The sequence below is a fragment of the Falco peregrinus genome, chromosome 8 (assembly GCF_023634155.1).
Source record: "Falco peregrinus isolate bFalPer1 chromosome 8, bFalPer1.pri, whole genome shotgun sequence".
Classification (NCBI taxonomy): domain Eukaryota; kingdom Metazoa; phylum Chordata; class Aves; order Falconiformes; family Falconidae; genus Falco; species Falco peregrinus.
In genome coordinates this window covers 17764275-17782873 of record NC_073728.1, presented here as the reverse complement: position 1 = coordinate 17782873, position 18599 = coordinate 17764275, and the positions used below count along the sequence as shown (strand labels likewise).

General features: G+C 38.2%; 1 protein-coding gene across 12 annotated transcripts in view; it reads right to left on the bottom strand.

Annotated features, from left to right (window-relative positions):
• ZNF385B (zinc finger protein 385B) overlaps positions 1 to 18599 on the bottom strand; it is a 168241-nt gene that overhangs the window by 58012 nt on the left and 91630 nt on the right. For 8 of the 12 annotated variants that reach the window (XM_055812344.1, XM_055812343.1, XM_027786157.2 and 5 more), the window contains one exon: positions 193 to 323. In XM_055812344.1, coding sequence (XP_055668319.1) covers positions 193 to 323 — 131 coding nt within the window. Of the gene's footprint in view, positions 1 to 192; positions 324 to 3472; positions 3493 to 10322; positions 10373 to 18599 lie in introns of those variants that run through there. The other 4 variants (XM_027786152.2, XM_055812346.1, XM_027786151.2 and 1 more) reach the window with 4 other exon arrangements.

Here is an 18599-nt window from a genome sequence, read left to right as displayed (position 1 = left end):
CCTGTTCACAATAAGGCTGGGTACCACTCCAAGCCTTTCGCACAAGGGAGCAGCAGCCACCACAGCACAGACATAAAGGGTTCTCTAGAACTGTGTCAGCAATGCGCTGTTTTAAGGCAGCTTCAATACTGGATATTAGAACAGTCTTGGAAAGCATACACTGAAACTAAATGTGGAAACACCTTTACTTACTGTGTTAAAATTTGGGAAGAATCCAACAGCAGAGCTGCTGTCCACAGGGAAGGACATAAAGGGTTTGATATCCAGGGAAGGCTGCATCATCAAGGTAGGTGTGCGCACAAGGGTGGGAAGTGTAGTAGCGCCTGCCAAGAGCAAACAAAACCAGGAATTCATAGTATTCCCCTTTCCACATCACACACAGTATAGCTGACACAACTGCCAAGATAAAAAAATAATACAGAGAGGTAATAAAGTGGCTCTGTATAAGTTAATATCATTAAAAGAAACCTACTTCCACATAATACATGTGAGGCAGAGAATTTCCCTATGGCCAGCCCCAGATGCTGAAGAGGACACATATGGTATATAAATCACACTGGCAGGTAGAATAAATCCTTTCTAAAGCTGAAAAATTCTCCTGTGCCAAAAAGGCCAGGCTGGGCGCTCATGAAAGTCAGATGCTTTTGCAGTTCATGGTTGCCTATCAGATCAGCTAGCACACACAATACATGCAAGCTGAAATCCAGAGGTTTGTTTCCAAATAGTGAGCTGCATGTTATTTTTCCCTTTTCTGACAGTAACTGTTAGGTACTGCACAAACATCATTTTACCTAACATTTAAAAAAAATGCTTTCTGTTCTACAGTGCAAGGCAAACAAAAGAAAAAAAAACCACCAACAATTAATTAATCAGCTAACACATAAACGAACACAACTCTTACATGCAATGCAAACTAGCATTTTCTTAAATGGAGCCCAGATCTTTCTCTCCAAATAACAGCTTTCCAGAAATCTACATGCTGAAGTTCTTTCTATATACAGCTGAGAATCATTCCCCAAGCAAGACCCCAAAGGAATAGGAAGGCACAGATGTCCAAATATTCATTTTTAAGTAGCTATCTGCGCTATTCACACAATAGTGTCTAGTACACAGCTTCCAGCTATGCCTGTGAGAGTACTTTTTTTCCTGAAATCATACAAAATAGATTTCAAAATAAATTTATCTCATTGAAATAAAAAAAATGCAAAAAAAAGTTTCAGTTTCTCCTTCCAGGGTTGAATAAATAATTCAACAATGACTGGAGCAGGCACTGGAACACAAGTGTCCCACACCTCTAAAGGAGGGTGAGTCACTCTCTGCCTCTCCTACCTCTGCCAGAATTTCTCCATAATTACCTCCTTCTCCCACTCACTGATGGTCAGCACATCAGCTGGGAGCATAACAGTCCTCTTAGGAGCTTCTCCGGTCTCAAGCAGAGCTGACACAATACCTAAGCTTTTTCTCACATTAGTCATCTGAGCTCTTTAAACCCAGTCAGGAATGTGGGGGGGGGAAAAGAGGGCAGGGAAAGGAAACATTTTTCCTTCTTTTCTCCCATAAAATCGAATCACTTGCATCTACTTGCAGGATGCCAGGCAATCCATATGGGCTGCCTGAGTACCAGTCTTCCATTAAGGGATCTCCCTTTCTCCCTGTTAAGGACACACAAAATTGAAGGCGGAGTAGAATTTTTCCTCCTTTTCATCTCATCAACCTGCCTCCACAGGCACAATTTCAAAACCATCTTACAGTATTCAAGAGGAAAGCTGAGCTCAGATGCCAGATGGGGCTGCATGGATTTTTTGGATGACCAAACACTGATAACTAGCCCTGAGCTCAAATTTTGTAGATGCTGGAGAGACAGTCATTTCGATCACAGCTGCAGCACAGTAAACATTATATTATGGCCTAGCAGATAAATACCAGGCTGTAATTTATTCTCTGTTTCTTCTATAGGAAAAGTGTGATGCTTGCACAAAGATGGGTCATTGACAACTATGGAGAGAGAATTGTTTAACACCGTCCCAACTGAGCTGCACAACTTGAAAGGAAAAATATGCTTGAGAGACTTCCCCAGAATATTTTCTCCCCTCAATACTTTCATAAATGTAAGGTTTGTTTCTGCATAAGCCCATGAAATTAATTGACAGTTGTACTTAATTAACTGTAAGTCAAAGCTTAATCAAGTGGAGTCACAAATGTCAAAAAGCTAAAGGCTAACATGCCTATGGTTACTTCTTCACATCCATAATGAAAAAAATGCAGCACCAGGAAAACAGTGCGTCAGAGGATTTATCCAAAGAAAATATCTTCAACTGCAAAAATGACAATTATTTCTACTAGCTGGTTCTGAAACAGTAGATTTACATAATTTGGATTTCAGAGTTGTATTCAAACACCAGATATGTTGTATTCAATTACCTGAGGCCCATAAAGTGCCATCATCAATCTAACTTCCAGAAGTTTCTCTTTGAAGTTCATAAGCAATTACAGATCCATGAAGTTAATAGAGCTGTCCTCTCTTTACATATACATACTTCAATGAAGCTAGCTATGATTACATATTTTAACTAAACTTTACAGAAAAAAAAAAAAACAGAGTAGAGCTAAAATTGTGACTGACTTAAAACCAGAGTTAAGCTACATTTCTGGTGTTGTCTTTAACTGAGGTATAGAAAGCATTTAGCATAAAAGTTTTAAAAATCAAAAAACAGTTAGCATCCCCTTGCAAACAATGCACTTCTTTGTACTCCTTGGCTGAGTACAGATAATTTCATGCTACAAAGACATTTGAAATCTACCTGCAGTTTTGCAGTCCATGGTCTTTCTGCTGCCAGAGTAACTATATGAACAGTAGACTAGGACACATTTGGAGTCCGTACAGAATAGAAAACATACACACCTACCAGATTGATCAGTGGAGGCATCAATAATAACAAATTTCTTCACTTCTCTTCACCAGTTTACTACTGCAACTATTGCCAATCAAATACCAGTGACCCTGTTTGACTGAAGTCTGATTTTTAGACCCACCTTTTGAGGGCCTCTGGAAGAACAATCAGATAAAGACGACCTAAACTACAGGTGGAAGCACTTCAGGATAAAATCATCAAATGAGACAGAAAAGGGCACAGTTTTACACTGGCATTGCTCCCAAAGGTCAAACAGATTCTCACCATCACTTCACCAAATCTGTATGCAAACCTGAGCTAAGCAGGAATACTGGCACAAGAAAGATGTAACTGACAAGCTTCATTATCTTCATAAATCTAGCAGATGTTTACCATTTCATTAGCATTTTAATGATAAAGACAACTTACCATGTCAAACACAGATTGTTTTAAACTACTGGCATAAATATAACTGATCGTTCTTGTAAATTCATCTGCTCATTTCAGCTTCATAATTTTTAAGCAGTATTATACCTTTGTAACTTCAATTTTAACTCCCACAGCAGGAGTTACCTACATACTGGAGATGCAAGCAGCAGAGAGACTTTGCCAAAAGGCACTGATCTTCACTGGCTCCTTCATCCTTTTCTAAGAGGCTTCACTCACACTCCAACGCACCGAGACTCCGATGTTTTTGCAAAAATTATGAAAGATTGCAATCTTTATCCAAAGTTGCTCTGTCTCTAGCAAAAAAGGCATATAATTAATAGATTAGGCAGTGAAAGTGATGTTTTGGGGAAGCAATTAGAAAGCCTTGCATTGGTCACTCCTGTGGCAAGACGAGCCCCAGGGGCAGTGAAACACGCTTTACCCAGGTGCCAGGGAGGGGACAGACGGCACAGGCACTGGAGGAGCCTCTGCCAACTACCCCCTGCAGCTCTTTTACAGCTTCACAGAAAAGCTGCAGAAGCCAAGATTGGCAAGGTCACAGTTTTGGCAGAGGCAATCACAGTTAACTTTGGCCATGGTTATCGGTCACTGCTCATCTTTCTCAAGTGACAGCAGTGTCAAATTCAGTCAAATCTAAGCACACTATTTCTCACTCTCTACCTCCCGAGAACAATTTGTGGAAGTATTACTTCTATGATTTTCTTCCTATATGCTTTTATATATCACTAACAAAAAAAAAAAAGGTCTAATATATGCACATTATTTCCATTGATTTGGGTCAGTATGAGACCATTACATAAAAAAACAAATTCTATTAGAAAACTTACTCATCTAAAACGCATTTTGTGAACAACTTGAGCATACTTAAAGAAATTAATTACCTTCCAGACTTGAAAGTATGTTCTTCCAAAGTATTCATTAAAGACAACTGTAGAGAAATCTAAAGCCATACTCAAGTCTCTCCCCCTTTTTGTATTACCTACAGATGTTACTACAACGTTTTAATCCTCTGATCCAAGGAAGCAGTTCACACTCAGAACAAGAGCAGTGGAAGAGTAATTGAAGTGCCATCAGAACTGAATAAAAGTATCCAGCTGATAAATTTCTGTGAACTGGCCCATCTACATCCACCTCAAACTGCACATGGTTGCCTTTGTTTTAACTTGTGCCATGGACAGTATTTGGGAAAAATTCAGAGGGACACTGAGTTAGTTATTCACACCTAGCACTACTTCAGCACATTATGCCGAGAGTTTTCAGTTTATGGACAAGCCGTGCTGGCTTTTTCACTTCTGAATTACCTGACCATTTTCAACTATGAGAAACCTTTATTTCTACCCCAGTGTTGAGTAGTCTCATCTGGCCAGTGAAGGGTAGCAATGTAACTGATGAGATAGGTCAGTTCTGGGCTTTCTCCCCCCTTGACCTCTTTAGCACAGCATTTTTAAGATGCTGCTTGAGCCAAGAGTATCCCCTTCAAGGGTGGATGACAAGTTGCCCCTTTCATTTTGCCCACGTTGGCTGAATTCATTATGGACTGTAACCACACCATGCACAGCCACTCTGCCTTCAGACCTCACGTCTCCATTTACAGCATTTTCCTTCAGAACTCCAGAAGATGGAAGCCCAGACAGGACATAGTTGAAACAGCTCCCTGGAAGGATTCTGAGGTAATTCTGCATGCATTCATCTATAAGCTTTGTCTGGGACCCTACAGGTTCAGTAGAGTTAATTAATTTGTCAGTGGAAGTTTTGAACATTGTCAGAAATATTTACTTCAGCACATGGCTCAGAAAACATTTTATGAACAGGTTAGAGCCAGAGGTAGTAGCTAGGCTTTCATACTGAATAAAAATCTCTTCAGCTCTACTGCCAATGCCTTGCAAAAAACTAAAAAAACGAAAAGCTCACCACCACCAAAAAAAGCACAAGAATTTCCTACACTTACTTCTAGCAACTTTATGGGAAGATTGGTACAACGAAATTTATGTTTATAAAAAAAAAAAACCACAAACCAGCTAACTACAGAAATGCATGCCATTAAAAAATAGCTTTCTTCCCTTATATCTGATGCCTCCATTGCATCATGCCCCAGATCTATCTCCCTTCACTACAGTTTCTTTCCCCCCACAAATGACAGGTAAGAATAAATCACTCATAAGTCACTATGTTTTATAGTTTAGGTATTTAGATCTTTCCCAAGACTTACTATAAATATTAGTCTTCTTTTCCTTCTCAGTATAACCAGTTTACAGGATTCAGAAATTTTCTAATTTTGCCTGTTTAGTTACAGCTATACATGGGCATTAGAGAATGTCATGTGTTTCTGTTTATGCCTAACAAACTGCTAAAACCAAGTTAAGCCCAAGTGAAATAATTCTGAGCTTCTGAACAGCACATGTTGATTATCAAAATGCTTAAGGAAAAAGCTATTGTGGAAGTACTCCATTAATAATACTCATGAAGGGGAACCTTACGACATTCACATTCTCCCCTCTTAAATAAGAAGCCATGTGAATAAATACAGCATTTTAGTAGATTCCCCCACCCCAGGATTCACTTAGCAGAAGAAACATCGCTTCCTTATAATACAGTATTATGATAAATGAGACTTATGACACCCATAGGGATTCCAGTCTGTCAAAAGTAAAGTAGTCAAGGAGAGATAAGACCATTACTTCAACAGATTTTCCCAGCTGGTGAATTAACATGATCCTAAGAGATATCTCACTATCCAGGCAACTTATTTTTAAAAATAACTTGAAGCAGAAGCCCAGCATATATGAGATATGGCACAGCCCCCAGGAAAAATGCTAACAACCTCTCTGCCTCCAGGGCACTATACAAACTCACTAATGAATGAGGATGCAGCTCCTTTGAGAGCTTATATGATTACCATCCGAGCTACTGATACACATGCATCTTTTAAAACTTGGATAGTGCACTGAATTCATGTCTCAAACATTATTGAGATGTCAATGGAACAATCAGACCTCCCACCAACTTATTAATGGATTTAAAAAGCACAAGCCATAGACATCCATCCATGTTTGGTAAATAAAAACATGTAAATCCTCAAAAGATGCAGGTTGTTTCAGAAGCCACAAGGCAAGGCAGCAAGAACTGGTGTAGAGCTTATGGCTACTCAACAGCACAAGCAAGAACCACTCTGTGTAACACTCATAACACAAGTGATGAGAAACCATTGGCCCAGGTCTAGCCTTCCATAGCAACATGTGGATACAAAATGACATGCCAAATATTTTGCACTCCATTCTGAATTTAATTTTTCAGTAGATGTTTCAGCAAACCCAGGGGCATTTGATGCAACTTCACTGCAACATACAAATTATCTGTATGTAATAGTTTAAGCTCTTCGTGCTCAAGAATGACTTCTCTAAAAAACATGTCAGATTATGAAAATTATCTCCCTACAAATGAAAATAATTTCCAGTATGCTTGAGCACGAAGTTAGTATTTCCATTATTAACCAAAGAGAAATAAATTTTCTGTGAAGACATGCTAACAGAATTCCGTATTGTCCTTTTGTATAAAATGAGATATCATGAAATGAAGTATTTCTACATTTCAAATACATGTAGGATTCCACCAACTAGGTCAATACCAAAAATAAATTGAAATCTGGAGTTGCTGAAATGAATGGAAGCTCTGCCATTTAATCAATCCAAAAAGGCAACCACCACTTACCTAATATTGATAATCATTTATAGCTCATTTACAATTAGAAGTATAGCTATATATTGCATGTATTTCACAAGAATTCTAAAAATAAAAACTTAAACCTACTTGTACTTACAAGTAAGCAAATCTTCATTAGATCAGACCCTTCATCATCAAAGTATTAGGGGCAGCCTTGGAATTACTTTTAACTTCTATGAATTGTTAATATTCTTCTATCTAATTGTTTTCCATCTCCAATGCCTTATGATTGAAGGGTGTTAATTTCAAAAAATAAAAATGTAGACTACAGATCACAAATACTATGCATTACTTGATATGAAGGCAATCATGGAAAAGCTGATATTGAGAATCTCTATTATAATAATATTAATAATCAAGAGACCTGTGTCAATATTTATTTTTCTAATCTCTACAATTAGTACATCAAAATCTAGGAGAACAAATTATGACATGTACCTGTTGGGGGGAAGGGCAATGGGAGGGTAAAGGCACAACAATAGGAAACTGAAATTTCAGTATTTCAGAGACTAATACATCAAAACATTAATCAAGAAAAATCTCATTCTCTTGCAGCTGTACTGCATTACTAATAGTTTGCAATAACAACAGGAATCCCTGTAGGTTCTGTATAGAAGATACCAGAACAGATGGAGTGGGAAGAGAAGTCCAATAATTAGAAGTGGAACAGATTATCTTGCATTTTCCTTAAATAACTGTGTTACAATTGCCTGATCAAAACATTTGGAAGAGCCCTTTCCTTCCCTGATTTGCAGAACATATGACTCACACTCCTGTCCTCTTTCTCCTTTAGCCACCACTCTTGTGTTCTTGCAGCTGAGAAAGGACTTGCACACCTGCACAGCGGACAGCCTAAATTTTACAGGAATTGTGCTACACATTTTTTTTCAGTATGTATATTCCCAAGTCAAGTGAACTCCAGAAGTACTATACTACTATCAAAGCACATTTGTTAGTGCTAGCTCCTTATCAAGTCTAAGCAATTAAATAAATTTCAGAATATCCTTCACTATATTTAGAAGAAATATGCTGTCTGCATCACAACTGCTATTTGCTGTTATCTATAGGTAACATGGAAATATCTGTCATTAGTTTCTTAAAGAGCTAATTCTCTAGACTTCTAAAGCAACCAAGAGAATCTATCTGACTGGAAAGCAGCAGCACATTATAGCTTAATACCATCAAGCTCAGTAAGTTGTATTTTATTCTAATCAAACAGTGACAACTGTTAAAATGCAATGCTCCTGCCTGCATTAAAGTCAGCTGGAGCTTTGCAGTCTATCCCAGTTTCTTGTTCTTAGAATCTCCTGGCTTGCTCAAGCCTCTGCCTCTGGTATCCACAGCCTGAGTGAACAGTTCTGCCTCCTCCTCTGTTCTTATCTGCTTCTAGGAAACACGGCTTTGAGTTGGTTTTGCTTTGACATTTGCAAAGTATGACAGAAGAAACAGCTGCATCCTTTTCAGCTCTCTATTCTCTTGCCATCTGCACTACTGGGGATCTTTTTGAAATCCTCAGAATCCTTTTTCTTGATTTATTTAAACCAGGCCCTCCCTTGGCTTTTTTATTCTCCCAACAAAAAGGCACAGTGAGAGAGGGGGTGTGTTTGCTTTCCTTCTGACACCCTTAACTAAAAATATGACATCACCACGTGCCTGCTGAAGTCATAATCTTGTCCAGCGCATGGTGCAGCTTCCATGCCAGTCCCTGTTTTTTTCCTTGGTGCACATTCTCAAGTGCTGGGCATCAAGCCTGTCGGCAGCCCAGGATGAAATACTGCACTCCCTTCCCTCTTGGTTCAGGATTCTGATTTAACACAATGTTTCATTACAAACTGAATCTCCCCTATGAAGGAAGAGGAGCAAAAAATCCCAATTTACATTACACTGAAAGTTTTACAGTCTGGGGGATGGGACTTGGTTGCAGTTAGCTTTTTAGAGAGTCTGTTATCACTTCACCTCTCATATAACATGATGCTTCTCAAAATCCAGCTCTTGCCCTGAATTCTGTCACCACTGAGCTCATCATCTAACCCTCAGCGAGCCTCAGCACAGACTTTCTCTCAGGAGCTACTGAGTTGCTATTCACGAACACCAACCAATTCTGTCACCGGGAATGCTGCTGGGTGACTCTTGTTATTAGTTGGTCAAAACCATTATGCTTTAACTTTTACATGTGGGGGATTCTTGCTCCTTATTCCACTTCAATACTCCAAGACACCAGCTTGGCAATGCTGTGTACAAAGGTAATAGGGGTCTAGACCTATATGCATCCTCACAAATGTGTCCAATCACTTAAGCATATTAGACAATTTCCAACTTTCTTAAAAGTCATCAAATTTCATGCCTCATTGGCTTTTCTCATGTTACACAATCATCTACAGAAAATACAGTTACTCAAGTTACTTCTTGTTTTTGTAAGTTCTTCTATTGGTATTACTCCCTAAATATCCTTCAGATAAAAGATGTCAACAGCAGCTAATTTAGGTTGTTGAAAGTGGTCTATTGAAACTATCTGCAATAGAAAACAAGATCTTTGCTGAATGAAATCTAGTTTTCCTTCCAATGAAAATTTCCAATTTTCCAGTAATTTCAAAAGAAGTCTGAACATCCAGTTGACCCCCTTTTCCACCCAAAAGGCCACAATTTCAGTCACAATCTTTCCCTTAGGTGCTATTATTTGCATAGCTAGATACATGTTTTTAGAACCACTATCCTTCTGTTTAGAAATAAGAAACAGTGAGACAGGGAAGAAAGGCAGATTTTAAAACCTTAACACTGTCGATGTAGCCTACATTCCACACTGAATTTAACTGCTCTGCCATGGCACAGGGCATGCAGCATACAAGCACCTGTCCAAAAGAGGTCAAACATGTAAAGGTAGTGGGCAGATGCAGTTTAAGTCCAACACATGCAGTTTAAGTCCAAGTGATACAACCTTTTTTCTAAGACTGCTCTACTGAAGGAATTCCTAGATGGCTCAGAAGTAGTTTAAAGAAATAAAGAACTATTTCATAATTTCCTAGTTAATACTACAGAAAAGTTCCTCTGTCCAAACTTCTCTAATTCTTCCTTGTACTCTATCTGCTGCCCCTAACTAAAGCAACAAGAATGTCTTTGTAGGGTTTCAACTTTCTCTTAATCAAATGACATACTATTCTCCTTCTTTTCAGAGCCCTCACTCATAAAAGTCACAGCAAGAGACAAGTCAGAGCTCCGTTTCTCAAGCTTTCCAAGTCACTAGCGTGCCCTGTTGTATTGTACCTGGAAACACAAAAAGCACAGAGACTTCACCCCACTCCAGAACGCAGGAGCCAGACTCAGCACTTCTTTCACCTAAAAATACAGATGAAGATACTTTAACCTGGCTGTGAAACAAGCACAAGAGTTGCATTTCTGACCAAAGTTCTTTAGGCCATTTAGAAATTGAAGACTGATAAAAGTTCACCAGTGCCTTATAATACTCATAAGCTGCAGAGGTTTTTGCTATGACCACACAACCACGAATCATTTTAGCAAAGCAAAAGCATAATAAACCACAGACCACGTAGTCCCATAAAGGCTTCCCACTATTAATCAGTGCCACGATGCTTACCTTAGTCGCTAACGTTACAATCCACTTCCTCTTCAGCTTTTAAACATACATATAGAATAAGACTCAGAGAGAAATAATCCTTTCATTTCAACATGGTGCTTTTGTGATGCTGGATACTATGAGGCAGTGGGCAACCAGCAAGCCTGAACAAATCCGGACTGTTGTAATTGTGTGCTTAGCTTTAATTACCCTTGAGGAGAGCATTTGCAACTTGACTCCTTGGCAACACCAGATCAAATATAACTTAAAAGACTGATAAACTCTGTTTCAATGGCATTTCCCCTGCTATTATTCTTAGAATTAAACTTAGAGGGGTTACTAACTAGCTGGCTGCTACAGAGCTTCATTGAAAATAACTTTTGGAAAAAAAGAGAAAAAAAAAAAAAGTAATGGTACCTGCTTGAATTTTTTAGTAAGTTCATAAAAGAGGTCCTCAGAGCACAGGGTGAGGTCATGACATTCAGAAGATCAAAGTCCACAAATGCTAGCTCTCCTGAATTAAGGTGCACTGCTTTAGTTATTCTCAAAGTCAGGATTGATGAATAAGAACTTGAAAATTTATAAAACTATAACACATGCTATCTACCCTCTATTACAGAGGGAGGAATGAAGGCAATAGATTTCAAATTAACAGACCTGTTAGCACAGATCAACGCACTCATGATCTTACTGAACATCAACTAAACACTGGTATGTGACTAGAAACCTTATTCTGCTTTAAGGTCCAGTAGTGCACCAGCCCTGCCAAGGGTGGACCATAAATACTTTTGATGCTGTTATGCTTTCAAAGATTGCACAACATGAAGCTGGGTAACCCTACCCCTCGCTATATTGAGAGAGAGAGACCAAAACACAAAAAGCAGTATATAACAATGTTTCGGTTAAATTACGTTGAGATTGGACCAAAGAAGAATTTTTTTTTTAAGAAAACTTTCAAACTGACTTTTAACAAGACTTCAGCTAGTATAAGCCTTTCAGAAAAAGCCACCTTTCATGTCCCAGAGGCTAATTAATATCACTTTAATATGATTTCATAAATTAACTAAACACTATACTGAAAATAAAGAGAAATAAGCAGAAGGTGAGAGCTGATGTAAAAAAACCCACATGAAAGTGTTTTTATGAAATATGCCATGCAGCCTGCATCTACTTTCCATGACCGCACTGGGAGCAGGCTGGGCAGCCCCACCACCCCTCCGTTCTCAACACTCCCCTTGAGCCAGTGCAAGGAGTCAGACCAGCTGGAAACAAACCAGCAACAAACCAACAAAAAAAAAAATTTGCTTTCCACCAGACCACTGAGCTGGTCAAGCTGAACTCATGGTCATGAAACAAAAAATACCGAGATGGGGCAGCTGAAAAAAACCACCTTTGTGAGTGCTGATGCTTCTTATTCTCACCCAGATTCACTAGCCCTCATCTTTCTTGCAGTGTAGCAGACAAATTTCATGCCTGCCACGTTATGTTTCTGGTTACATCTCTCAGGATGGTATCAGTCTTGGTAACACAGCAGCGTTAACTCACATTCAGCTTGTGATACACAGCAATCCTTTCCTGCATTCGCAGAGCAGCGATTCCTGCTTATGTGTTGCATTGGTTATTACACAGCTCCTGTCTTCCTTCGTATGCTTTGGCATAATTCATTTGTCCCTTTCTTCAAAGGGAAGATAATCTATTAGTTGTTAAACTCAGTTTGTTCTTTCTTCTCTTTTAAAAACACTGTGACCCCCTCTGCTCTCCTATTGCTCTGGGACTTCACCTTCTCTTCACAAGTGATAACAGCTCTGGTATTTCCATCCCTGCGAGTATCCTTGTGTTATATTTGTCAGAATCAGCATTTTGGAGACTGTAGTTCATCAGGACAGTTTGACCTCTTCTTACAGGTTTTAGTTATTTATATTGAAGACTGTCACATTAAACAATTGATCTTTCTAATGAAAAATAATGCAAAAATGGCACCATGCAACCCAAACTTCTTGGCATCCTCTGACATTCACAGAATAACAATCCACCTTTTCCTTTAGTATTCTGTAAGTATTGTATGTGCACTTACAGAAAGATTTCTTAAAGTTTGATGCTTATTTCAAGCTCATTTTATTTTCTTGTCCTACACATTCACATCACCCTTTCTTCACCGTCCTTAGTAAATTAAACTACTTCCCACTTCCCACCTATACATATAGTCCTTGGGCTTGAATCCATAGTTGAGTCAAATTATCCTTGCCATGCATCCTGTCCCTCCTCTGCCATGGGATAGTCTGCAGTTGTGCTGTTACTAGGGTCTCTCTAAAAGAACTTCCAAACCCTACAGTACGCTTGATTAAAGAATATCCTGGTAAGGGTATCTTAAAGAAAAAATCTGCTCAATCCTCTTCTCAAAATTATTTTCACTACTGGTTGTTTGGTGTACTACAACATAGTAGCATCATGCTGCATAACTTAAAAATCAGGCAAGATGGCTATTCTGTTACTATTTCTATTAAGCAACTCCCTCTCCCTCCTAATAAATATCCTTTGCACTATCTTAAAAATGTGTAATATTTCACTCTGATCTTAAAAGCAATAATCTTAATACTTAACATTTAGTATCCTAAACTCTATTTTAAAGATGTATCTCAGCAGCATACAGGCTTCAGCCTGCCTCTTGGAACAGGCAGGCAGATATATTTCACTTTCTAAATCCCTGGTTATATACTAAGGTAAATAACTGAGCCTATCATTCTGAGAAGTAAGAATGAAGCAATGGACATTTCACATTTTTTTTTCCTCTGTCCTGATTCCTGTTTTAAGAATGAGCTTAAATTCTCAGTCATTGGGCTTTAAATTAATGTTCAAACATTTTTCTTAATTCTCTCAAGAGTACCAGGCACATTTAACCTCACTTCATACTTAGCAATTGGTAAGACTGAAGTAAAAGAGGCTTTTCTGATTGAAAGGCAATACACATTTTATAGAAAACATATGGTATGAAATGTGGCTTTATATCTAAACTTCTCAAAACTTCACAATGACAGATGAAACTACATAATTCAAAAGGAAGGGAAAGAAAGGGTGTTTTGTTTTTGTGAGGTGGAAAGAACGGCCAAAAGGCACCAATGCTATTACAAAGACATGGCTTCCTCCCCCTCGTGATGTGTCTAGCAGCTGTAATGCCGCTGACTGCAACAGGGAAAGTAAAAACTCTGAAATGCAACCCAGATTACTGGAGAGAGAATTATTCACGTATGATTTTGAAATCACAGTTAAAGGCATTTTATAAGAGTATACAAAGAAATCTTAAGAAGACTGTTTCTAGAGTATACCCCTGCTTTTCCCTTTTATTTGCATATATTTGCAAAATGACGGGAAGCAAGACTGCTTTTAAAAACTTGAGGCCTAGAGGTATGATGCGTGATGTACAAAACTCCAGGAAATGGTTCAAACTTGGATCTGTTATCCTGGTGCAAATCTGTCATCATTCCTTTTAAGTCTGCAGAATCACTAGGATTAACAGCAGTACAAGTGTGAAATTTGGCCGATTAACTTCAGCAGGAGGAGTTCTGTGCAGAGAGAACAGCTGCCGGGTCAGGTGCTATAGCTAGCATGTCTCAACACAAAGCAGTAGTAAGAGGAGGTGCTATGGCAGCACAGTTTCGTGTTTTTGCTTTGATGCTACATGAACAGAAACTGGTACATGTTGACTAATAGTTCTTGAACTGCTGCACAGAGAAATGCAGCGAAGACATGAAATACATGAACACCAAATGGAAACAGGCAAACAATTATGATGTTACACAGACAGCAGCATTTGTAGGAGGAGGACCACAGCAAGCAAGTCACGCAGAATGACTTGCAGTCCAGGGAGAGGATCCCAGCATACCCACTCCATTATGTATTACCACATACTCTGGACTACACATAGCAGCTCTCCTATTTCTGTGCAAACGTCCCGAATCATAACATCTCCTTGCGTAAATAGTTGCTACAGTAGCATGCTAAATTTGGCAATAGAAGGTTGCAAAGACAGGGATGAAAGACTGGCTCCTTAGTTAAGGTCAAGGCTTACACATTCCTGTGGATACAGCAGTCATGGTTTCATAGGTAAGCATGCATCCCAGCATGGATTTAAAATATGGCATGTATTTCTGCAACAGATACAGCCTTTCAGAGCAAAACTATACTCCAGAAAATACTCACTGCTGTATAACCTAAGGACTCTAACCAAAGTCCCTAATTCAGGAGCTGAAGTTCCTTAAGCAGGTGATTAAAGCTCTGAACTTGCATTTTGCAGTTGCAGTTCAGTCATCTACAGAAGGAGCCCGCATTTTTAACATGGTCATTTACAACAGACAGCATAAACAATCTCCCTTCACCTCCACTGGATGTACCTACACCCTTGGAATTTCTGTGTTGTTTTTCCAGAATTTTCAAACCATTCTCTGGAAATATTTGATATTTGAGTCTGGGTGAACCTTGTCTGTGACTACAGTATATGTCTGCCAGCACAGGAGAAGGTCAGGCAACTGAACTTACCATTAACTTACTTTTATGCACTTCGATCAGGAAGATATATGATGACCTTAGCTGCTTCCAAATGATAAATTCCTTAGGTATTTAAAAAAAATGTAGTCAGAGTAGAGAATGGAACAGGAAGAAGTCTAATAAGGTCATTTGCCACTAGTAGAATGTTTGCATTAAAAAGAAAAATACATGTAAAGTATTCTAAATCCACCCCTTAGAGATGTGATGTATTAAGGTTTCGGGTTTTTTAATTTAAGGTCCATTTCACCACAAGTTTTGCAATGACAGTTTTTATCTTACAAGTTTTTGCCAACACAGAAGTTCAGGCTTCTACAAAACCTTTTTACCAGGACGCGAACTTCGAACATCTTCTATGAAACACTCCTGAAAGTTTCACACACACACACACACACACACACAAAAAAAAAGGTGTGTAAAGTGAAATTTAATGCTCCAATGTCTTTTCTATTATACAAGAACAGAAACGCATGTCACATTCTAAATGCTTTATGGAACACACATTTAAATAGAATACCATGACTGATACATTGATTTAAAAAAAAAAAAAAAGGCAGTTGCATCTTTAGACAACAATGGAGCCAGAATAGAAAACAGCCATAAACATTTTCTTCTTCCCAGATTTAACAGAATTGCTTGAAACAAATGAACTCCAGAAAAGCCATCATTCTACATGAAAAAAAATAATAGAGGAAATACGTCTTGAACATAAACTGAGTAGTAGTCATCCTATGGTATGAGATATCACCTGCAGCACAGTATTTCATTTTTGGTATCCATGATGAAGGATAGGAAAAAATAAGATGGGAATAAGAAATAATCATAAGACCGCCTGAATTTGAGTCTGTAAACCTCTGTGTCTACAAGAACAGAGGTTTAGACAAGATGAGCCCTGCACAGTATTTCTATTTCTGTATGTGCACATTCAAACAAAACAGCTGCGACAACATGTAAATCAATCTAAGACCAACTGGTCTTCGTATGTTGGGCTAGGTATAGATTATTGATTGATCAATCAATCCATGAGGGAGTAGTACAGAGTTAAAATAAGTCTTCAGCAAAAACTACAGAAAATAAAAATGTCTGGATATTCTGTCTAAAAAGGTCTTCAAAGATGACCTCAATCATACAGCAAGAAATATGAAAAAAAGATTTAAATAGTACAAATGTTTGATGTGTTTCCAAATAATATTTGAGTTGCAAGAGCAAGGGACTGACCTGCCAGAGTAGCAATGTAAGGTGAAGAAGGAAAAAGCCCAGTTCCCTCTTCTGCATAAAACCATCATGCCTAATAACCTCGCCATGTTATGGCATGAGGCAAAAAGCTCAAGGTATCAATGCATCCCTTATATGAAGCAAGGACTTATCAGTCCCTGTCTGACAAAGCTTATTGTGCTGAGCAGCAGTTACCTTTTAACTCAAGAAGGATTTACAAAACTGAAGAGACTGAGGCAAAGCAATGTAAAAGGCAAGCTCTGCGAAGTCTAGAAAAAAACAAAAAGTTAAGTATAGACACCCTAGGAACAATACAAGACAGACAGGCGAGAGGGGGGACAGGGTATTTGAAAGACTTCTGAAGCAAAGAATTCTGAAAGGTCTGAATAAAGAGAATTGAAATAAAAGGATATAACTGAGAAAAACGGGTCTGAACATCAGGGAAAGCTTCTTGACACCAAGATTATTCTGAGTGATATTTAATGTTCACAGTGGCAGCCTTTTTGAGCTGAACCAGACTGTGGAAACAATCTCCCAAGAGAATGCGGGAATCTCAACTGCACATACATTTGTATCAAGACTGAATAAAACGGTGTTGTGTGTACAAGAGAAGCAATTCCACACTGACAAGGAGAGGATTAGATGACCAGTAATGGGTACTATGATTGCAGTCATTAAAGACAAACTGCAATCAGGTATTTATAGCCAGTGTCAAACTTTACTTTTATGAAGTACAAACATAGCCTTGCTTGATTTCAAGGAGGCTATGTCTTTCAGAAATAGTTTTCAAGTTTTGGTCAAGAGATCAATAAAACAAAATTTAACAGAAGCAAACAAAAGGCACAAACATGTTACAAGCTAACATCAATGATGTCCCCAGTGTGGTATATTTTACCACGTCCATTCTACACTACAAAAGTGGGTCCTTCCTCCACAAACAAGGTTGTCAAAATATTAACGTCATAACATGGAAATATATAGAAATATCTCTATATTTCTTTGTATTAATAAATACAAAGCTTTAGTTTAAAAAGAGAGAAGAGCACTTCTGTTTGAAATTTGCATTTTTATTTTTATGGTACTTGCATGCTTTTGTATTTGAAATGCAGAGAACAATATAAACACCAACAGAATCACTCTGATAGGAATTATGTACCTATTCCTGTGGACAAGTAAAGCAGAAAAACTTCTCACACTTAGACGTCTGTCAAATCTGGTTGTTGACAATTGAACAATTCAGTAGTTCTCAATACAGTAGCAGTTGCAAATACTGGGAAAAGGAGGTTGCTAAGATTCCCTCTCACTCTGCAAGTGGAATTTTCCACTTTATATAAATACTATTTTTGTCAAAGCAACTTGTACAGAGTTCTGCTACCACCACACATGAAATGGAAAGTTCCACAGCTGTAATGAAACTGGGAACTTTTGTTCATGGAACACTTCTATTTTCATATGAAGGACAAACATGCGTCATAGTCAAGAGCTGTGTTGCTTATCTTCGCAGTAAATACAAGATTTACAATTTTATATCTAAATAAATTGTATTTGATTTTAAATGTTAATTTTCCATAATGTATTTCCAGAAAATTCATGATAAATAGAACAACCTGAACACAGCTGCTAGTTGCCATGTCTTCCTTTACACCTACCATAACAATTAGCTTGCATGGAAAGCACTGTGAGCTGAATCAGCAAAAAGCAGAAACGGCTTTCATTTGGGGACATTAGGATTTGCGCAAGCTGCAACGAAGCGAGGAATCTATCAAAGAATGTATACTTACTTTTTCTAGAGTGACTACAACTTTCAGCCATTATTACTAGATACATCAAAGCACTTTGATTAAAAGCTGATCACTAAATCACAGAAAGAAGGGCTAGGCAATCTCAACTCATTCAATCCATCTACATGAAATAAGACTTCTACCTTAAATCTATGGTGCCAGTCAAACTCCACACCATTTGAAAGTAGTGTTTATTATAAATAGCACTCAGAACAGAGGGGGGAAAAGGAAAGGTAAGTGAAAAGCTGACAGGAGAAGAAAAAAAATGATTGTTACCAGCTCCATAGAATTTGGTGCATTTTCTGTGCACGTGTAGCTCAAAAAAAAGAATAAATCACATATTTGAAAGAGATTTTAGTGAACTGTAAAGAGGTACTCACTAGAAACTACAAAAATTGCTAATACGTCTCACATTTAAAAGAAGAGTCAGCA